We start from the raw sequence: 23626 nt of genomic DNA, 5'->3' as shown, positions 1-23626 counted from the left end.
ATGAAGCTGCTTTTAGAGTCTGCTATTGATTTTGAAGAGGAAACAACAGTCATATGATTTCAGATGTTTATTTGTCTCCTTCTGGCTTTTCCAAGGAAAGGTTGAAAGTACACAGGCCGGAGCGACAAAAGGCAGTAGGAACACTTGAAAGAGGAGTGAGGTCTGACTAGGCAGAGCGGAGAATGGGACCTTGATGAGCGCCCTGCTTGGGGACTTCCATATTTACAAGGCAGGCAAACACCACATGAGAAAAGCGCAGTGAAACTCAGTGACGCACCGGGGAGCTTGGCTTTGCTTAGTTAGGAAGCCCTCTGAAACAAGGCTGCAGAGTTTTCATTTGTTTCCCCCATGAGCCCCATGTTTCTAAGCCAAGTTATGCCACGATAAAGAGCATTTCAGGCAGAGGGCCTCGGCTGCAGTCCTCCAGAAAGGAAAGAAAGGCAGGCCAGGGCCCCGAGGTGGCTGGCCCAGGGCCCAGGACCTGCTGGTGTCAGGAGCATCAAGCCGATTATTCTGACAATGTGAGCTTGTTTCACCTGTGTAGACCACGACAGGGATACATTATGCTCATGTTGAAGCAAGCCCAACCTTTTATTATTCTAGGCTGTTTGTGGCGGAGGAGCCCTGGTGGCGCTGCAGTTAAGCACCCACCTGCCAGGTGCTTTCATCACTGCACAGCCACGCCTCCTTCCCAAACCTTTTATTGTGCCCTTATTTTATGACCTGCCTGATATCATGAGCATTTGCTATTTTGTATAGGAAGTGCATAGAAGCATCCATCTGTACAGGTGGGAAGAAAAGTACAAACCTCCCCTTAAACAACAGAGTCTGCTTTCCTTATTGGGAAAAGTGCATCTTTGATTCTATATTATTAAATCACTCGTGGGATTGGGTACATATATAAAATACAGATATTATAATTCTGTCCTGGATCAAAAGTATCTTGGGATTTTTAAGTATTCCACGCATAGATAATGTAAAGCCCCGGTGGCACAGGGGCTTAAATTAGAGCCACACATTGCAAGGTCAGCAGTTCAAACCCACTAACTACTCCATGGGGGAAAGATGAGACTGCCTGCTGCTAGGCACTTACCATCTCAGAAGCTCGGTGAGGGCAGTTCAGCCCTGTTCTATAGGGTTGCTATAAGCCAGAACTGGGACAAGAGCAGTGCTTCTACAGAATAGTTGGTAATGCCTTTTTGCATCAAAGTTCCTGGGATCACAGATTTTGTGAGTTTGGGAGGCAATGAAAAAGATAGTAGGAACCTTAAGTGCTCAACTGGCCTGCATGTACCAACAATATGTTTATCAAGTAGAATGACACGTCATTTGGGGGTGGAACATGCAGAGTTCTATGAAGTCATCTATGTAAACCGTTTTGATTTTTGTGGGTCCCATGCTATAGGCCAGTACCATCATTGAATGACTTTCAGGAGGAAGATGAATCAAAAGTAGCACTTTTAAACTGGTGATAATGCTGGTCCAGGCCCTTGCCACGTTTCTCTCTCCTGTAGCCCGTGCTTTGCAGAAACTATCATGAGGCTGTGCACATAGACCTACTGCAGGATAGAGAAATACAGAGGGTTTGCTGTTGATACTTGGAATTTAGCCTGATAGTTTAGCCAACTTTGTGGTGAGATCTAAAAAAGACAACTAAATGTGAATTCATCTCAAAGAAAAATTATTTTGTGAGCTTCAGTCCATGCCTATTATATGAAACAAAGTGGCTATAAAGAGAATGTTCATTTGTCAACAATGTGCAGCAATAATGCATTGAAGTCTGTATGAGTCTATGTATTGTGTTTAGGTAAAAATACATTCCTAGCACATTCTGTTATTTTGCTCTGTTTCTTATTCTGCAGCTTGTTAAATGATTGAGAATTGTTCTGTGGGGTTATACAATATCACTGAAACCTAGGATAATTTTTTTCAAGTGCATAAGAGTATCTGACAAATAAAATGAATCTAACATCTTCGATGTTTGAAAAGTTCTAAAAAGCCTTTTATTTTGTTTATAACTTGTACACTAGTCTTGGATATAAAGGAAATGAGTGTTAATTCATTTGGAGTATTGATTTTAGGTAATATATTTATATTAGGGTTGTATATTAGAAACTACATCTAATATGTAAAGTTTTCTCTTATTGATTCTACATTTCAAATATATATGTATATTTCTGTCTATACATATGTAGATACATTCTGAAGATTTCAGTGATTTTGGATCTTTTTTTGATTATGTCATTTTTGTGTACAATATTATATGCATGTTATATATATATTTTCATTTACTTTTGCCAATTCATTTCCAGCTGACTTCCATAGCAGTGGGCACATTGTTGTTAATGGATGGAAGATACATAATACGGCCAAAAATAAGTGGTTTGTGTGTATGGCAAAAACAGCTGAAGAGAAGCATGAATGGTTTGAAGCTATTTTGAAGGAGAGAGAACGGCGAAAAGGTGAGTGTGCAAACTGGGCCTTATTGCATATTTGAAAGGAGCCCTAGTGGCGCTGTGGGTTAGGCGTTGCACTGCCAGCTGCAAGGTTGGCACCAGAACCTCACAGAGAGGCCACGGGGGGAGACCGATAAGGTGCTCTGCTCCCGTAAAGATTTACAACCTAAAAAAACCCCAGATCGGTGGCTATGCATATGAATCCACTAGATGGCAGTGGTTTAATTTATTTTTGTTAATACTTGGTGAAGATTTTGACTTAGTATGAGAACCAATAATGGTCTGAAGTTATGTGAAAGTGGAGAGGAGCATGATGCTATATATTAAAAGACAAGTTTCAATCATATCATGCAAGGTTGTAATTTCTCCAGCAATTGTGTTTATAAATTTGGCCATACCTTGGACATTCCCAGTCAAAATATGATCTTGCCCTCCTAATTATATATTATCCTAGTTATATATTAAGCCCCTTTTGGTATATGAATTTTAATAAATTAAAAGAATATCATTTAAAAGATCATTTTATTGGGGGCTTGTACAATTCTTATCACAATCCATACATCCATCCATTGTGTCAAGCACATTTGTACATTTCTTGCCATCATCATTCTCAAAACATTTTCTTTTAAAATAATATCATTTAACTTATTGTAATATAATGCAGTGAGTACCGTTTATACTCGAGTATAAGCCAACTGGAATATCAGCCGAGGCACCTAATTTTACCACAAAATTACATAAAGAATGTGCTGAAAAACTTGGCTTATATACAAGTGTATATGGTAGCTTCTTGTCATCAAGAGACCTGAATCAAACTGCCTTTATTGTTTTAACCAAATTTACAAAATGAGTTTAGTTTGTTATTATTCAGTTGTGTAAAGTTCATCTGCAAACAGTCATCTCGTGTAACTCAGGTAGGAAATGGAAATCCTTATGAAACTACTAACTTTATTCTTAAATAATTGATTCTCTCTCTCTCTCTCTCTCTCTCTCTCACACACACACACACACACACACACACACACACACACACACACACACACACACACACACACACCCCTCTTGTTTTCCTTTGTGCCAGACATCCAGGAGTAAAACACCTCGTAAGTGAGAAGCCTGAGATGTCCCCTAAAACCATCTTCCCAAGCTTTCTCTAAAGACAGTTCAAAGTGTCCCTATGGGTTGAGGTGTCCTCAGCACACGTCTGTTTAAGAATCTACAAAGCATCTTCAAATCTTATTCCTTCGATAGTTGCTGGATGAAAAACCAGATAGAAACTGTTTGAAGACGGAGGTCAGAAATACATAACCGATCCTTTGGGTTTTGTTAAATCTTCTACGCAAACTGCAATAACTTAGCAGGTCAAGTAAAAGGTTAATATACTTTTTCATCAAGGTGAACCTTTAAAAAGGTTTTTATTTCCCCCCCCAGAATGGCTTTCCACATACATTCACTCAAGATGAAAGAAGCGAACGACAAATAGATGAGCGCATTAAAGACAAGTAAAGCAAGGGGCGCACTTTACAAAGCTGCTCGCAGGATTTAGCCGGCGGACAGCTCAGGCAGTGTAGAAATACATCAGGAAGGTATTTGCAGCTAGAAAGGAGCCCTGGTGGCAGAGTGGCATTGAGTTGCCAGCCACAAGGTCAGCAGTTAGAAACCGCAAGCCTCTCCAAAAGAGAAAGACTCTGCTTCATATTCCCATGAAGCGTTCTTCTCCGGAACCCACTGGGGCAGTTCTACCCTGTGCCAGAGGATCACTGAGTCCGCACCGACTCACTGGGAATCAGTGGAGTTGCACTTCCTGGATCTGCTGCACTTTCCGATAATGGCCTCTCTTTAGTAAAACCCTCTCCACTTCAGGATGTTCGTCACACTGTCCTCAAAGCTGTTTCCAAAGCAAGAAGTTCTAGAGGTTCACCACCTCTTTCCTCCACCCACTGGCTCCGCTGGTTAAAACCCTCTGATCCTTCCAGACACTAAGGGGCAAAATTAAATTGAGATTTGGAACTTCTCTAGCCCTGCTGCTCCTTCCTCTCCTGCGTCTAACCTAAAACCTCCGTGCTGCTTCTTACCTGTTACTTCCTCTGAGTCCTTTACACCTCTACCATGCAGATAAAGCTATTCCTATTTGGGCATTTCAACATGCACCTTCGGTGAAACATTTCCTAATATTCCCTGAGTGCAGATTATTTCTATTTCCTGTGGGAATAGAAAAAAGCCTCAAAATACAACAACAACAAAACAACAACAACCCGCTCTCTGCCATCAATTCACCATCAAGTCAATTCTGACTCACAGTGATCTACATAGTAGAACTGCCCCCGTGGGTTTCCTAAGAGAGTAAATCCATACTGGAGTAGAAAGCCTCATCTTTTTCCTATGGAGTGGATGATGGTTTCCAACTGCTGACCTTGGTGTCTTTAATAGATCTCTGTTTTACTACTCTGTCATTGTCACAAAGATTCCACGAGGAATCTGTCTTCAGGGCTACTCTGGGTAGGAATGCCAATCAAAGTCTGCACATAGGCTCCAGACTAGCTAGTCCACGGAGACTGAGACCCAGCTCCTCTTACTCCATGACCAATAAGGCGCACATCCCATATGGTTTTCAGGAATGCTGCTTTATCATGCACTCCTGAAGCCCTACCTTCTATGGCTCTGTGTTGGCAGGCCCCAGCACACGGGAGACATTCAATCAGTAGGTGTTTAATCAAGGGAATAATAAATTCTTTCAGTTATTTGCCCTGTTTTTCTTCTTCCTTTTCTGATAGGTTTAAAATTAGGAATGGAGCAAGACACCTGGGTAATGATCTCTGAACAGGGCGAGAAACTTTATAAGATGATGTGTAACCAAGGAAATCTGATCAGAGACCGCAAAAGAAAACTGACGACATTCCCTAAATGCTTTCTTGGAAGGTAAGGTTGGTGGTTAGGGCGCATTTATGTGTCTCATGCTTTCACTCCTTCATAGGTTAACTTTCTTTAGATTACTTAACATTTATTTAAAGGTCAATATCATGTTAACATTTATAGAGATGTTCCCAAATATATTAGTTAATTAATTTTCACGTCATGAGATATATGTGACAAACATTGCCATTTCAATATCCCCACGTGCATAATCCAGTTGCATTAAATACTCTCATCATTTTCTGTAGCTCCATTTACTATCTGTTTCCAAATGTTTCTGCCCCTGTTCTTCACTGTTTTGAATATTACTTTATTTTCAGTATTTTCATGGGGTTGAGGGAGGCCTCCATCTAGTCGTCACCACGACTTCCACAATGTTGATCTCACCATGTGACAAACCAGGACGAGGCCGGGGTTGGGGTGCGGTAGGGGCTGGCAGCTGCCAAGCTGGCCTGTACGGAACTGGCTGCTGGGCTGCCATGTATTTTCACACAGGACCTTCGAGTCTCAAGTGACAGTGGATCCAGGCAGTTAGGGAGACTAGATAGCGGAACATGCCCCATCGACACAGTCACTTATTTCACACGGCAGAGCTTATTTAGATGGGTGGATCCAGGAATCTGTGAAGAAGCGGGAAAAGTGGATCATTGAAGCAAAGTGTCAGAGAAGCATAATAGGAGGGAGGTCACCCACACATCGCGGGGTTAGCTGGGGCACTTACTTTGGCAGCAGTGTTGCTGGTGTGACGGGTTAAGCATAGGATGAAATTCTAACCTACCACCCACTCCTCAAGAGAAAGGTGAAGTCTTGAGTTTCTCTGAATAGGAGCCTTTGACCCTGACCTAGGGTTGATGAGAGCCAGGATCGACGGGACAGAAGTGTGTTTTGTTTTAAGTTGACTTCATGTGTTAGTGTGGGATGACTAAAGAAACAAATTCATAGACACATGTGTACAGGAAAGAGCTTTATATACAGTAGCAATTGAATCTTGAGAAAACATCCCAGCCAAATCCAGACCATCTCCATAAGTCCAATATTAGCCCATATGTCCAGTACCAGTCTATAAATTCCTCTTCAGACTCACACAGCATATACAATGACACTGAATGCAGGAAGATCACAGGCCAGTGGGTGGAAAGTCTTGTGGGTCCAGTAGTGGCAGAAGCATCTCAGCACTGGTATTGGTCTCCAGGTGGCTCCTTCAGCTCCAGGGCTCTAGTTGCATCGGCATACCTCCATCAGGCTCCTTGTCAGTAATGTCTCAGAGAGAGTGAGTCTGTGCCCCACCTCCAGCGAGCTGTTTAGAGGCTCCAATTGAGGTCATCAAGGTGTGACCTGATTAACAGGCTAAACCACACCCCTTCAATCTTAAGTCTCAAATTGACAACAGATGATGTAACTACCACATTTCAGTCGAGAGATTTGCATGGGAGTCCTGGCTGGGTTAAGCAGGGCTTGACCAATTGGAGGGAAAGGACCTTCAGGTAGTTCCTAGTGAGCCAGCTTTATACTGGCTTATTTCTATATATGACATCAAAATCTTGAATCAGTACTATGCACTCACTCAGCTCACTTCAGTCAAGTTGATTCTGACCCATGCTGACCGTACAGGGCAGGCTAGAACTGGCCCTGTGGGTTTCCCAGACTGAAATGATCAGGAAGTAGAAAGCCTCGTCTTTCTCTAGCACTTATGCATTGGATACCTTTATTTTTATAAAGATGAGGAAACCAGGGATCACGGTGGGGGTTATCGTACTCAAGTTCATACAACTAGTGAATGCCAATGCCAACTGTAAAACAATAGACTCGGGGAGTAGTTCAAATCTAGATGTTACCACCAAACTGCCTCTTTTCAGATTCTGAGGCTTCCAATGAGGAGTTATGAGATTTGGGCAGGTGAAGTTTCTATTTCTTCTCTTAAAAATTGGAGGTATTATGTGCCCAATTGTAATGGCCACCGGGCTGTCTTCTTAACTACTGATGCAGACCAGCAAAATAACCATCGTCTCAATTGTCTCGGTACTGCAGAATGGTTATGGGTAGGAGACACCCCGCAGGGAGGCCATAGGGCAGGAACCTCCCTGCCTAGAGTGGAAAGACTCTTCACAGGAGTCCATTCAGCTGCCAGCATGCTACTTACCATGTGTAACTCCCCAAGTGACAGTGCTTGTGCAAGGAGATTTCTGTGCATTGACCTCAGCATCGGAGGCCCAGAGCCTAGAGGCGGCCCCATCTCTTGTTACAACTTCATGAACATAATAGTAGGTACTCATACCAGTTAGCCAAGCAACACCCCAGTGACCCAAAAGCACAAAATAGAACTGCCCCGTAAGGCTTCTCTTGCAAAAAGACTGGTGACTTTGAACCAAGGATTTCTGGTTAACAGCCCAGCCCTAAGCCCCACACCGCCAAGACACTTCAAATGAACTGTCACGGGTCATGTTTTATCATGAGCAATATTCCTTACCAACACCGCTGACACCTTGCTTGTTTTAGGTTTCTTAGGAGACAGACTAGAAAGAAAAACGCAGAGGTACATGTGTTGTTACAGAGGGAGAGTTTTTTGGTAACGTGTTAATGTGTTAGCCCCAGTACCGCATACAATTGTCTTGTTGTTCTTGTCAGGTGCCATCCAGTCAATCCGGACTCACATTGACCCTATATACGGCAGAATGAAACACTGCCGGCTCCTGCCTCATCCTCACAGTCATTGCTATATTTCAGCTCACTGTTGAAGCCCGCAGCTACCATGTCAACCCATTTTACTGAGGAGAATTGGTTTTTTGGCTGATCGTTTACTTTAGAGACCATGATGCTCTTCTCTGTGGATCGCTCCCTCCTGATAATATGTGCCAAGCGTAGGCAGCAACGTCTCCCAGTTTTGCTTCTAAGGAACATTCTGGCTGTACGTCTTACAAGACTGGTTTGCTTGCTCTTCCAGCCATCCGTAGTGCAGTTTTCTTCACCCCCGCCACGATTCAGAGGCATCGGCTCATCTTGGGGCGTCCTTCTCCATTGTCTAGCCTTCACATACGGAACGGGGTGATTGAAAATACCCCAGCGCTTTACCCTTCCAAGTGACATCTTTGGTGGATAACAATATAAAATCTTTTGCACCACATCTGCCCGATGCAGTACGGCATTTGATCCCCTGATATGGCTGTAGTGGTAGTTAATTGTGGGCATCTGGAACACATGCACAGGGCCTCTGGACCACAGGAAAGTGTCTGGAAACGTTAGGTAATTTTGGCGTAGACTTTCCCCTAATGGCACACTGACCGGCATTGCAGTCCAAGCTTCAGGTTGTTCCTGACTGGCTCACGGCCCTTTTGTAGCGTTGATGGGTCGTTCCTGGTCCTTGGGTGGTTCCCCACATAAAGCCACGCATTAGCCTCCTATCTTCCCTTCCTTTACTTTATTTTCATTTTTCAAAAACACTGTATGTGCGCTTACTTTAGCGGTGTCTTTTCTTCCCCTCATTTAATGTGGCATTTTCAGGGCTCCATTGACCTCGGACCGGGGATGGCATGCTGTCCTTCTGGATCAACCATCGTAATATACTTGTTAAACACAGACACTTATTAAGAGTTCCCTCTGTCCCAGGCTTTTCTAACTCCCTGACATACATCTTTAAATATACTTGTGTCCGCACTACAAATTGATAGTACTATTAATATCTTTATATTATAGATGTGGCGGGGGACTGAGGTTTAAAGAGCTTAACTTACTAATTCAAGGACACAAAATAGAATTTGAATCCAGGTTGTGCTATTACAGAAGATGCGTTACTAACCGCTAAGCTGTGGTTCACCGGCTTCGTTTAGAGCCTTTCTTTTGCATGGTCCCTATTTAAGAGAAGGACAAAAACGAATTTTCACAGTTACTTACATCTTAAAGAAATGTGTTTTCGACTATATATCCACTTTTTAGAATGCCATATCCCTTGGGTATTTGACTTTCATCATGAGTGGGGCTTTAGGGTTGGTAAAAAATGGAAAGGATAATTAATTTTCTGATGTGTCCTATAGTGTTGCTTCTCTGGTGTCTGTGGCTAAAAATCCCAAAGTATATTCAATGGTTTATGAAAAAAATTCAAATGTTAGACTATGAGATAAGCACGATCCATTTTATTTGCATCATTGTCTCTGCATTTAATACTCCTAAGGAGTTAATGGCACCGTGGTAAAGTGCCTCTCTGCTAATGGAAAGGTCTACGGTTAAACCCTCTGCCACTCTGCAGGAGAAGGATGTGGCATCTGCTTCTGGGAAAATTTACAGTTTTGGAAACCCTTAGGGGGCAGACAGGGAGCAGGTGGTGGGGGGGGGGGCGGGCACAGCCCTACTTTGTCCTGTTGCTTCTCTATGAGTTGGAATAGACTCAGAGGCAACTGGTTTTAATGCTATCTCATGGCCACATTAAAAGAAAATCACTATGACATCGATTTTTTTTAAAGTTTACAGAGCACATCTTGCTCGCCTGTGACTCGTGGGGCTGCCCCTGCAATGAGCATGATCTGTGTTCCTCTATGTCTGCTCGGTGTCACAGCAGGTGTGTGTGGAAGATTCTGGTGCATATCCATTCTTATGCGTGACAATTGAGATACTATAATATACAATGTTCTAAAATTTAAAACCATGCAGTTCAAGTGTTCTATGTGTTGGTCTGCCTTAATGTTCTGGCACCACCTACCACATGGCTAAACACTTGCTGACTTAAGACAACACCCATGTAGTAGCTCACAGTTCTGTAGATGCAAAGATGTGGTCCAAAGATGCGCAGTTGGGTTTCTTTTTAGCGTAGGGTCTCACAAAGCTGCTGGCCTGAGGAGAGTCTTATCTTGATATTCTGGGGAAGAATATCTGTTTGCACGTGTTAGTAGAGTTTAATTCCCAGCTATTGTGGGATCAAGGTCCCTATTTCCTTTAGCCTCAGCTTCTGATGGAGTCCTGCATTTCTGAGGTGGGTCCCTTTGTCTTCAAAGCCAGCGGTGGCATTCACATCCTTCTCATACTTCAGACCTCTCTGTGCCCTCTGCTGGCACCAGCCTGAAAAAGCTCTCTTTCATGGGCTCAACGAATGGGTCAGGAGTACTTGGAAAATGTCCCCGCTTCAAAGTCACCTGACGTTCCACTTCACTCAACTCTGCAAACTCCCTTCTCTGAAGTACTCAGTCTCCTGTTTGATCCAACAGGCAGAGAACGGGAACTTCGGCAGGGAGACCAGGGAGGAGGGTTCAGCTTTAGAATTCATACCCGCCCCGTTTCATTTCTTTTTGACACAGCTGAGCTTCCTATGTCCACGCAGAGCTGTAGTCTCCAAAACCCACCGGGGCAGTGACTGGGGACCACCACCGGGTTCTGTGTCCCCCTCCACTCCCGCCCCCACTCCAAGCCTCATTCTACCCTGGAGTTTCAAACCCACCGGTTCTCTGTGCTTGGAAAGCCAGATTAAAGAGAGTTTTACTTTTATATTAACTCATTGTTGTTTTATCGAGTTCTGGGTCTTTAGCTTTTCTCGGGATCTCTTTATTCCATTCAATCCTACCATTTCCTTTATGTGGAAAGTACTCTTATACTTAAAGCTGTCCTGAAATCTTCATTAGTGTGTTTATTAGCAACCTCAACACAGTGAATAGTTTGTAGGTATGTTTAGGCAAGTCTGAACATATGGGCATGAGTATTCTAGAAGATAGTGCGATTTAAATGACTCTGGTCTGACGTGTGTGTGTGTGGGGGGGGGGGCGAATATGCTGAAAGGCACTGCCAATATCCCTTTATATTTTGAGACTCTGTTCATAGATGCTTTATGATTACATGGTACAGATAGACTGCCTGTTAACTCCTCCATTGTGTTTTTGTTGCAGCGAATTTGTGTCCTGGTTGTTAGAAATTGGAGAGATTCACAAGCCTGAGGAAGGAGTGCACTTGGGACAAGCCTTATTAGAAAATGGCATCATCCACCATGGTAATTAAAACAATAGTTTGCTCATTAAATGTATTCATCCAAAAATTGCCCATGTCTTAATCCCACTTGCCAGTTTATGTTCTTAAAACCAGAATCCACTGTCATGAAGCTGAGTTCCTCGCTTGGCAACCCCTTATAGAGTGTCTGAGGCTTCAAGTCTCCTTGGGAGTAGATGGCCTGAACGTTCTCCCCGGGAGTGAGTGCTGTACTTGAACCACCCACTTTGTGGTTCTCAGTCCAACGCTTACTGACAGTGCCACCAGGGTTCCTAATTTATGTTTATTGTATAAAAATTATCCATGTTAGAGGACCCAGTATTTTTTGTTTTAAACAACAAAAACCCCAAAACAAAACAAACTCCCTAGCATTTTGAATGCCTACTATGTGTGGAAAGGAGACCGTGTGGTGCAGTAGTTTAAGGCACTGGGCTTCTAGCCACAACATTAGCTGTTTAAACCTACCAGCCATTCCTCAGAGACATCATGAGGCTGTCTGATTCCTTAAAGGGTTATAGTCTCAGAAATTCTATGTGAGGGCGTACTCCCTGCGTATCACTAGGCAATCCTCGAACAACGCGCTCTGAGTTAGTGCACCCAGTGGCATCACCTGGGAAGGTTCTCTCTGGTCACTGAACTTTTTTCATGAAAGCGGTTTTGCTGGAACCTCATTTTTATGATGGTTGATTTAAGGGAACAGCGTGCCACTGTGAAATTTTGTTTCCTGCTTGGGAAAAATGTCTCAGAAACCATTGTGACGTTGAACACAGCTTGCAAGGACAGAGCTATGGGAAAAACTCAACTGTGCAAGTGATTTTCTCATTTCAAAAATGGTGAAATGTCGATCGATGACAAACCTCTTTCTGAATGTTTTACAGTTTCCCAAACAGACAATAATATCGACTCATAGTACATTTGGAGTTTGTTTTACTGGGTCAGACTGTAATCAGACTTTCTGTTTAGAGGTTCTGAAAAGATTGCATCACAGTGTGTAACAAAAAACCTCCATATTTGTGGCAGATGGAGGACTGGTTTTGCCACCATGCCACCACAACAATGCACCTGCTCATGCAGTCATCTCAATGTGCCAGTTTTGGGCAAAAAAAAAAAAAAAACCAACCCAAAACCCAGCGTTCCTCTCTTATCCGAAAAACCTGACTCAGCTGACCTCACTCAGTGCGACTTCTTTTTGTTTCCGTGACTGAAGAGGGACATGAAAGGATAGCAATTTGATGACATGGAAGAGGTGAAGAAAAACATGAGGGAGGTGCTGTTAGCCATCCAAACAGATGAGTTTGAAAAAGGTTTCCAAGAATGGAGCCATATATTTGACAAATGAATTAAGTGTAATGGAGAGTACTATGACGGTGATAAGGTTGCTCTGTAAAAAAAAAAATTAAATACATAGGTTTGAAAAAAAATTCAATTTTTGTGGGGGAGGGTATCCTCTCGTTTATGGTTATCATGAGTCTGAATGAACTCCATGGCCAGATTTTCATTTTGTTTTGTTTTTGGTAACACTGGTGTTAGTAGTGCTGGTGGTACAAGAGGTGGGCGCTTGGCTGCTTACTGAAAGGTTGACGGTTTGACGTCAGCCAGCTGCTGCAAGGGAAAAAGATCGACAGTCTCCTTGTGTAGCGATCACAGTGGGAGCAGCCTATGGCACAGTTCTGTCCTATCCCACTGAGGCACTGTGACCCCCAATCAGGTGGATGGCACTCAGCAGCAACAGTACGCGTGAAGCAGTATTTCAGTGTTTTTGTGATGCTACAGAAGTGATGCATACAATATTGCATGTCATATATGAGTATAGACAAAACATATATGTGTATTATATATATGCACACCAAAGAGAACCAACCAACCCACTACCATTGAGTGACTAATAGTAACCCTATAGAGCAGAGTAGAATTGCTCGCTAGGGTTTCTGAGGTTATAAATCTTATTGGAGCAGACAGCCTCATCTTTCTCCCTCAGAGCAATTAGTGGGTTTGGTCCGCTGACCTTTTGGCTAGCTGCCCAAGTAGTAACCCATTACACCACCAGGCCATCTTATTTGTAAACACGGACATACATAAATGTAGGTTTATATATCACACAGTGATGCATACAAACACATAGCATATAATTTAGAAATACATATATTTATATTTAAATGCCTCTTTTGCTATATACATATACACAGGGGTTTCAATAAGTTCATGGTAAAATGGAATTAAAAGACAATGAGTTTTTTAATGAATTTTTGAAGCCCTTTAGTATATAGCATATATAAATATTATAGATGTGTTTTAAATGAACTTTAGGGAAGAATTAGGAATAGAGCTAAGTGTTGTGGTTCTGTGGAGGAAGAAAGTCCTGAGCTGGGTATTTAAGCATGGGAGAGTTCACGGTGCTTCTTCAGGGCCAAGTGCACGTCTGGTGTAATCAGATTGTATAGTTCATGGATGAATGCATGCACATATACCTGGGATTGTGGTGGGGGAAATAGTCACGAGCTTGATCATAGAAGATCTTAACTCTCATCTTTTGTATGTAGAGTTTTTCCTGAAGGAGACAGGGACCAAATGAGACTTAAGTCAAAGGGTGGTCAGAACTTGGTTTGAGGTCTCTCTGATACAGCATTGTAGGTCGTTTCTGCAGTGGAACAGGTTGAAGCCTATCCTTTAACCAGTCCACCAGGAAACCCATCTGCGGATCTATTTCTTCTCTGGAAGGGTAGACACCATCTAGGACAGGAGAATGACTCTTTCCAGGTATTAGAAGGAAATAAGACTGTATTTGTCAGGACTAGCTGCGGTAACAGATAAATCATCATACTGTGAATTAACATGAAACAAAAACACAACATAAATGCCGGGCAGTCAATGCCGACTGGGTTTTCACTCGGGTGAAGTCCAGTTGGTAGTGCTCTGCCCCTCCAGAGTCTGACGAGCTGGCAGAAGCTCTGGCACTGCAGTGAGAGACTCTGGAGGTCACCCTGAAGGCCTTGTGAAGGTGTTTTGATGCATCGTGTTAGTGTTTCTCATTGGTTGGAAGTGTGGTGGGTCACGAGGGTGCATGGGTGGCTTTGGCGATAGCTCGGATAAACACACACCTCTGACTGAAAGGGAGACTGAGAAAGAGTGCAGTTGACGGCCCAGCAAAGAACTAAGAGCTTCCTGAATGTTGTGATTTTCACTCGTCTGTGGGATCATTGAGTCGACATAGACTTGATGGCAGGGTTTGGTTATGGTTTCTTTGTAATAAACTAATCACTTTTAACATTTCCATTTGCACATTTTCTGATATCTGCCATTAATTTCAATGATTCTAAACCTTATAATTAAGAAATAACAAAAGATAATGAGATCTCAAGGCTTTCTGTCATTCTTGAAGCTTTTATTTATGTGTCGTTTGAGGGGAGGGCAGCTACATTGTATTTCTTGTGGATCATGTTGTTGAAAGGGTTTACATTAGGTAATATTCTAAGAAGAGTTTCTCTGAATGTGTCCACAATATTTTCTTTTTTGACCATATTGAAGTACCGTGTAGTAGATAAAAAATACATGATAATTGCCTTGGGGTTCAGAGCTGGAAAGGTCAAGGCGGAGAGCAAGAATATTCCTTCACAGGACCTGTAGCTTTACTTTCATACCTCTTTTCCATTCCTGCAAGGTTATTTTGCCCTTGGAGTTCTGGGAATTGTATGGATAATTGCTTATTTGCATATTAGAGTGGGTTTCTGAAAACTGAAGAAATAAGTGAGTGGAATTTTACTCACTTTCTAATAGCAAAAGCCTGTATTATATATTTACCAGAAGATAAAAAAAAGCTGGTCAAGTGCATTCAAATAAATTGTAAGTCAGGACAATGTAGAGTGGAGACACTTATTAAAAGTGATTTTTTTAAGTTTGTTTTTTTGATTCGTGGCTACAAATGATCTGAAAGGAAATGCAATGCGCTCTGAAGACTGAACCACCCTTGTCCTGCCCATTACGTGCCTCTTGTAATGTTTTAAATTGCTTCCTTCAAACAAAGCCTGTATTTTCCTTTGGTGGAAGGGTTAACAGATTGTCAAGCTTAAAAACACCCTCCTCTTCCACCCCCAACAACACCCCTGTTTCCCCTCCCAACTTTTCTCCAGTGACTCTGGTGCTCCGGTTGCTCAGTGTGTGCTCCGCGTCCTACCTTCAAGGTCAGCGGTTGAAACTAGCAGCCGCTCCCGGGGAGCAAGATGAGCTCTCTCCTCCCATAAGGAGCAACCGTGTAGGACACTCCCAGGGCAGCCCTAACCCTCCTGGAGTGGGCATGGACTTGATGACAGTGACACGGGGAGTAGTAAATACATTGCGCCTAAAATTTATTTTGAAATTTCAAAGGCAAGAACCCTTTGAGTAATTTGTAAGAATGGAGAATCTGTTTGAACAATGGTTTGTATCCTCTGATCAATTATTTTTCTGATACAGTGCCGAGCAATGTCTTCACAGTTAGAACTTCATGGCCTGAGCTATTTCTATTATCAGGAGTTGATCCATTGTCATGTCACATTTGACAGGCAGAATTTCCGTCACCTGAATACGCCCTTTGTATTTGTGTGTCCAAACGGAACTAATACAAATTTCTTCAAACTTGGGAGTCAGAGAGAACGTACTGCACAATTTCAATGATGGCCTAATTCCATTAAAGCAAAGAGATAGGAGCTAAACTTGATACTTGCAATACTTGGATCCCCTTGTATTCTAGTGAAAGGAAACCACAGAAGCCTCACTGCCATCGAATCAATTCAGATCACTCAGGGTGATCATTTAAGACCGAGCAGAACTCTCCAGGAGGGATTCTGAAACTGTTAACTCCTGGGAGTAGAAAGCCTCTCAACCCCCTGACCTTTCCGTTACCAGTCCAACGTGTGATCTCTCGCTACACCACCAGGGGTCCTTTCGTGAAATTAAAACCCAAACTACACTCATGCCGTCAATTCGTTTCTGACTCAGTGATCCTGCAGGACAGAGTGTGCGCGCCTGCACCTTTTCCTGGAGTCGAAGCCTCTCTCTCCCCAGTGTGCTTGGCGGACGTGAATGCTGATCTTGTCCCCAGCGGCCCTTCTTGTCACCCACCATGCCGCCGGTGCTCCCGGAGGGAAAATGAATTCCTTAAATAGTGTTGACTGGACCATCTGTTTTAAAGAGAGGAAATAAAAAATGGAACAAAAGAAAAAAAAGTTTATTGCCATTATTTCCATTGCAAATTTTATTGGGAGCTTCAAAGGCAAAGGCTTGCTGTGTCAGCATTGTTTAGGGGGTGGTGGAAGCAGCATATACTTTCTCTTTGATAATTTTGAAGAACCCAAAGTGTTCGCCTTGTTTGAAGCAAACATGCGCGTGTGAGGATGTAGACCGCCCTCATCTGTCCAGTCAGTTCATACCGGCTCGTGAGAACTGAGCTAATCGTCAAATCCTAATCCAATGGCATCTCGTCCGTTCTGGTTCTCAGGGACCTTATGTAGGATGGACAGCCTCATTTTCCTCCCATGGCACCAAACTGCCAAGTTTGCGGTTCGCAGATCATGGTTACCTATAGTTTTTATTGAAAATCAAATTAGAGAGATATATAAGATTCATTATATCGAGATCCGCACTTCCTAATTCTACCACAAGTCACTCTTACCTGTTATCCAGGTTGTTTACCACTCTGATGTTGCTCTGTGGTTGAAGTACCCATGAACGGTGGACCACAGGTGCACCTCCTTCTCGCTTGGTGTTGAGTAGCACCATGCGGATGGCTTGAGACCATGTTGGAGTATTTTCCAACTGTGCAGTTGCCATTGGATCGAGTTCTGACCCCACGTGTCAGAGTAGAATTTTGCTCCACAGGATTTGCATTGGCTGATTTTCCTGAAGTAGAATGTCAGGCCTCTCTTGCAAGTTTTCTCTCCTGATAGATGTGATCTTCCAGCCTTTTGTTACTAGCTGAGTGTGCTACTTGCTTGCACCACCCTGGCACCCTCATTGCTACCACAGAGCTCGGCTACTGCTCCTCCTTCCCCACCCTCCCCTTGCCCTGCTTAGAGACCCAGTTGTTTTGTATTTTCCAGCACATTCCCGGTTCTGTCACATGGCTGTTTAAGAGATCGTATTAAACATCCTTCCGCACAAGATGACCGGAACTCTCGTCCGGTAATAAACATCTTCTCCCTATTATAGAAATTGGGAGAATGGACTTGAATACAGACAGAGCTGTTCAGTATTTCTCCTGGACAGAAGGATTTATCAAGGCCAGAGAGAGTTTGCTTTATGATGCAACCTCCATTTCAGGTCAAACTGTCACTTCTTTTATGGTGGCAAGAAACATTTGCCTCCGGCATGATTTTGCATTTTGTGATATGTAGGCAGTAGTTTATTTCCTTGAATCTTAGGGAATCAAAGTACAGAAATAAGCATATCACGTAGAAAAAAAATAAATGCTTGACCTTGATATATGGCATCTCACTCACTCCATGCCACTGATGCATAGCCCCCCTGTGGGTTTCCAAGATTGTCCTTTCTCCAGGAGCAGGAAGCCCTGTCTGTCTCCCGCAGAGGAGAGCTGTGCCCTATGCTGCTGCCGTATCTGTTCTTCTTCTTGGGGCTTAGCCGGGGGAAGCACTCCACAGGTCTGTGGTGTCCGTCTTGCTGGGCAACTCTCCTCTCCCAGTGTCTTGGCTGTAAGCCATACGCTTTGTCTGGCTAGAATGGGGTTAACAACAAAAACCCAAAGCAGGCTTATGTATGTGAGTGTGATTCCCTAAGGTCTCTTGACTTTCTTCAGCTTCACCAAAAAACGAATCCCTGAGAATTAATGCAGATGGCGTTCTCTCTCTCCAGCCTTTGTAGTGAAAAGCAAAGGTCCAAGTCTTCTCTCTAATTAGGAAAATAGCCCTCTGCAGGGAAAGGCCCTTCTGTAAATGCTGCGTTCCCCAAAAAGAAAACATTTAAGTATAAAGTCTTTGAGGCTGGATTTGAGGTTTTCCTTTCAAGAATAGCTGTGATTTTATTCAGCTACGTAGAAAATAACTTTATTCAGCTACGTAGTCTGGAAGAGAGAAATTTTGGGAGGAATTTTAATAAGACTTCATGAATATGAATGCTGTACAGAGATAATAGTGAAGGATGACCACTCGCTGCTGTGTGATGTATGTAGCAGCTCAGAAAGACGTTTCTCGGTATTAGAATTGCTAATGTTTTGGACTGAGTTGCATATGGAAGTTGTGTAATCTACTCCGGAGGTCTAAATGCAGAATTAATGGGGCAGATTGGTGTACGTGTGGTCTTGGCCTGAGCGTGGTGGGATGCATCATGGGAAAACTTCCCTCTGGAGTAGGAAACAGATCACAACTCACTAATCTGAATTACTTCCCTTTGGAGAGGCATGGTGCTTGGCTTTATAGTGTTGTGAAGAAACCGAAAACATAAAGTTCTTGTATTTATGTTAATATATGCATAAGTACATAATATCTGCACATTATGAGTACGAGGGTCAGTAAAGATACTGCTACAAAATCAGAACACCCGTTCTTGAAATAAAATACCAACATATCCTCCACCTAGGTCTATAGACTTCTAAAGGTGCTGTTTCCATCTCTCAAACCCTTTCCCCCAGGAGCCCTGCTGGCGCAGTGTGTTACTCATTGGGCTGCTGACCACAAGGTCAGCTTTTCGAACTCACAGCTTCTCTGGTGGAGAAAGATGGGCTTTCTGCTCCCATCAAGAATTAAGCCTCAGAAATGTGCAGCAAGCAGTGAATACCTTGTTCTACAGGTCCCTCCCTCTGAGTCAGAATGGACTTGACGGCATTGAGTTTGGTTTTCATCCCTTCCTGGCATAATTCTGGGTTCTTCAATTTAGACCATCTCAAAACAGCAATTTTGGTGTTCTTGAGGGATGCAAATTGTATTCTTTTAAAATATTCTTTTTAAATTTTGAAACAAAAAGAAGCCTGCAGAGGTAGGCAAATGGCAGGGTTTTTGGGGTGGATGACATAATGTTTCCTAAGAAATACCTATTTACCTTCGAAATGAGCAGGTGCACAGCCATGCTGGGAAAAAAATTCCTTGGCTTAATTTTCTTGGCTTTTCCCCCACCATGCAGTTTATATTAAACAAACAAACCAAACCTTTCTTCATAATAAGTCCCCATAATCCACCTGTGTCTCTTTGGAAATTCCATCAAGATTACCCCTTTACCCCTGTAAACAGCCACCATAATCTTAAACTGACTTCTCTAATTTGAGTTTAAGTATGTTTGCTTTGGAAGGAACCGTGACCTGTCCAAGACCAGTGTATTTCTTAGAGAATCTCTGTAGCCATCCACTGCACACAGAGACGTGTCGAAACATGTGCTGTTTGGAATAAATCCATGTTGGATGAACTGAAACTCCAGTAGCAATAGTTTTTGCTTACCCTCATACATGTGTGCATGTGTATGTATGTGTGTGTGCACGTATGTTGTAAATATGTATATGTGTTAGTTGAATATTGATCATTTAAATTTAGTTTTAAAGCACTGTATAGAAATTATATACTTAGCAATAAAATTTCTCAAATCTCATGATCAAATGCTGATTGAGCATTGCTAGTTAGAAAAGAAACGTTTCCCAAAAATGAAGACAACTGGTTTCACAAATGTGTTTGTTTTTATCTGCTAGGTTTTAGATTGTAATGTATTGTTTCTATCTTCTTCTCAGTTACTGATAAACATCAGTTCAAACCAGAACAGATGTTATACAGATTTCGTTACGATGACGGAACATTTTACCCAAGAAACGAGATGCAGGACGTGATTTCAAAGGTAACGACCATCCTTCCGCCTTGTAGCAATAGCCGTACTCATGTGGTCTTCTTTACATGAGCGAGATTTCATGCTTTTGAAAGAATAAACTCTCCCCTGGCGTCAAAGATTTACCCATGACACACACGATCAAACTTCTGTTTCTTCACGTGTTTCAGGAATTCCCATGCTAAGTCTTGTTTCAATCTCATACCCAGTCCTGAAAAACCATCCAACGGTGTCAGCTAGAAAGCTGGACGCCTGGAGAATCACTTCACCTATAGCAAGATGTGCTTATGACACTTGGATAGCACGTTGGGGTTTCATATTGGAATTTTAAGAAAAAAAATCTATATCTCTATCTTGGAAAATTCATGTCACAATTTAGCCACAATTTAAATTTATTTCATTGTTTTGTGATCTAATGTAGCATTTGAGTAATTTTTAACTTGGTTTGGGCTGTGTCATGACTCCAGAATATTAACAGCTGATATTTTGTAATGTCAACTTTCCGCTGATGTGTGCTTTGGGTGATCTGACTTTCTGTTGACATACCTTTCTCTTATGTAGGGTGTAAGGCTCTACTGCCGTCTTCATAGTCTGTTTACACCAGTGATAAGGTGAGTCCAGTTTCTAAGCTCTGGAAATCTTCGGTGAAGACATTTATATTGTGTACTCTTCAGTTAGAAGCCTCAGTGACATTGTTAAGTAATCTTGGGCTTCGAAGGTCAGATTATAAGCTGCCAAATCCAACCCACCAGCTGGTCTGAGGGGGGGCAGGGAGTTGAGGCTGTCTGTTCCAGGAATAATTGACAGCCTCAGAAATCTATATAAGATCCTATGAGTCGAAATTGACTCAGTGGCTTTGAGTTTGTTTTGGACTTTTATTCAGCAATAACTTGATGATGTATTTTTCTTTTAAAGTATGTTAATGTTTAGATATTATATAACAGCTTATCATTAAAAAAGCCTAAATTTTTCTGAGGCTCAATTACAGTATGTAATTGTCCTCCACTTCTTTTTTTATTTATAAAATATTTTTGCCTTAAATTTTAGACTTAATAATGAATGATATATAGTAAAATAATATTTTGGACTTACTAATGAATGATATACATTGACATAATATTGAATACATAATAGTTGAGTGATTAAGGGAGAATTTGGAAATACTATTAGTCAAATATTTGTCATCATGATTGCTTGTTTTAATTTCATAATTAATCAAATCTTGGTATGTATTTTATTTCACAATACTTCTATCTAATGGTCTTTTATCCAAAGAAAGATAGTGTTTGGCAGTTGTTATTTGCAATATAACTTTGTTTTATAATTTTCCTTCTGAAGGCATAATGATTTCTTTGCTTGTTTTTGGAAGAGAATAAGTAATAAACCTCATATTTCAGTTTTAGAAAATTGGTGGAAATCTTTGTTATATGTATTATTATTATTAACAGAGGACACCTTGAGAAATGCTACCCTACTTTTGCCATCTGTATTCATGGAATGTGACTAATTTTCAGTGTCTAGGCCACATGTAGACTTTGTCATCAAAGTCATTTCTACAAGGGAGGATAGGAGTATCTTGTTAAAGAATCAAAATAGAGTATCTTGACTATAAAATAAAAATGTTTGATATTTAATGTTTGTGTTTCTCATTCTGATTTCTGGTAGAAGGAAATTCAGAGCTGGGGGGAGTGGAGAGGAGGGGAGTAAAGACGGAAAGAGCATACAAAGGTTGCTGTTGAAGTGTTTTGGAATTCACACTCTCACTGCAGTGCTGTTAGGATCATTTTAGAAAACATACTATAGAAAAAAATACATTTTAGCCATTACCTTCAAAAGTACCATGTCTGCTTTCCCATGTAGATTTTATAGACAGGAAAATTGGAAGAGAATCCATATTTGTTGGCTGCCGCCTTTATTCCAGGCACAGACTCCTTGCATACTTTTGTAATTATATAATACTAAAAGACAATTACCCAACTAAATAGAAAGTGGGTACTAAAATTATTATTTATGTTGCTAAACTAATAGCACATAATATTTTTAATGTTCTATATCACTTGAATGTATTCAGGCTTTACATATGGGAAAATGTGTTCTGGTAATTTATTTTAGCCATGTGTGGAATTTCTTATCAATAAAGTTGCATTCTGAAGATTTTATAAGAAATAATTGGCCAGAAATTTTCACTTCATGAGTTGTCAAGGGAAAACATAAAATATAAAAATAATAAAAACAGATAGATTGTGTGATAGTCATGCTTTTAATATGTGTGAACTCAGGGTGTGATAAGTGAAATTACTTGGTGCAAAGACCCCACAGGCCAAGATAAAATAGACAATGAGATATCAGAATTTGGAAATAGAATGTTATAAAAAGCTACTTTTACTTACTGGCTAACATAGTTAATGGAATATTGAAGTTTCAAAAATTCCAACTGCATTTTTGATGGTGGGTAGAATGATGTAAATATCAATTATAATTTACTGACAGTTTATAGTCCAGTGGATGTAGTTAGTAATTATTAGTCACTTCAATCGCTCGTAGTCAGGGCTTTATGACATTTGAAAATACAATTATTTTCTTATTCCCTTTGATCCAAGTCTGCAAAGTAATGAATTGTAGATTTCTGCCCTTGGGGCTCTGTTCTGATCAGGAGCACTTTGTTGGTATCTAAGTAAATGTGGAATGATTTCTCAGATCTGAGAGGTTGACTGAATAAGCTGATTCCTTTGGTTCCCTGGGGTTTGATATCACTCTGCTCATATTCTGAGCAGCAAAATGAATGACAAGGTTTGCAGGATATGCTCTGGACAGCCCTATTGTCTTCTGCTTCAGCTCCAGTCTCTCTGGAGAATTTGAGTGTGAATAGAGATTTGCTTCATTCTCCACATTTTAAGATTTTGTTATAGCAGAATCTGCCTTGCTTTAATGGGGAGAAATTATTTTTTATAATTCTTTTATTAATGAAGTATTGCATCTTCAGTTAGGTTGTTATAACTGTGCATCAGATAAATGTAGCCGTCGCAATCTCTGTGGACGTGTGAACAGATCCCTCTGCTTCTCACTGTAGCTCTCGTGACTCTTTTGGATCCACGTGTGCCGACTCTGGATTTCAGGCATTTTACTTGCTTTGTGAATCTTGCTTAGTTACCTATCTTTTGGATAAGACATTCTGATGGTATAAACTTTTCAGTTGCATAGGGACATCAAACGGAATGTTGTTGATATATTGTTTTCTCTTTCTAGAGATAAAGATTACCACTTAAGGACCTACAAGTCTGTGGTGATGGCCAACAAACTGATCGATTGGTTAATTGCACAAGTAAGTGGATTTGCAGCCGCTTCCACCTTGGACCCTGTGAGCTGGGTCCTGCGTTGTATCCCTGGCTCACAGGCGAGGCACAGCGAAGGTATCTGCCCAAGGTCTTACAGCTAGCAAGGAGCACATTCCGGATTTGAACCTAATTAGCCTGACTCCTAATTAGCCTTCAACCTTTATGTTG

At 41.6% G+C, this 23626-nt stretch overlaps 1 protein-coding gene across 2 annotated transcripts in view; it reads left to right on the top strand.

Annotated features, from left to right (window-relative positions):
• PREX2 (phosphatidylinositol-3,4,5-trisphosphate dependent Rac exchange factor 2) overlaps window positions 1-23626 on the top strand; it is a 322717-nt gene that overhangs the window by 113703 nt on the left and 185388 nt on the right. For both annotated transcript variants that reach the window (XM_075549599.1, XM_075549600.1), the window contains exons 9-14: window positions 2313-2462; window positions 5231-5375; window positions 11234-11334; window positions 20032-20135; window positions 20685-20734; window positions 23370-23445. In XM_075549599.1, coding sequence (XP_075405714.1) covers window positions 2313-2462; window positions 5231-5375; window positions 11234-11334; window positions 20032-20135; window positions 20685-20734; window positions 23370-23445 — 626 coding nt within the window. The remainder of the gene's footprint in view (window positions 1-2312; window positions 2463-5230; window positions 5376-11233; window positions 11335-20031; window positions 20136-20684; window positions 20735-23369; window positions 23446-23626) is intronic.

This window comes from Tenrec ecaudatus, chromosome 5, assembly GCF_050624435.1.
Source record: "Tenrec ecaudatus isolate mTenEca1 chromosome 5, mTenEca1.hap1, whole genome shotgun sequence".
Classification (NCBI taxonomy): Eukaryota; Metazoa; Chordata; class Mammalia; order Afrosoricida; family Tenrecidae; genus Tenrec; species Tenrec ecaudatus.
This window is presented reverse-complemented; position numbering and strand designations above follow the sequence as displayed.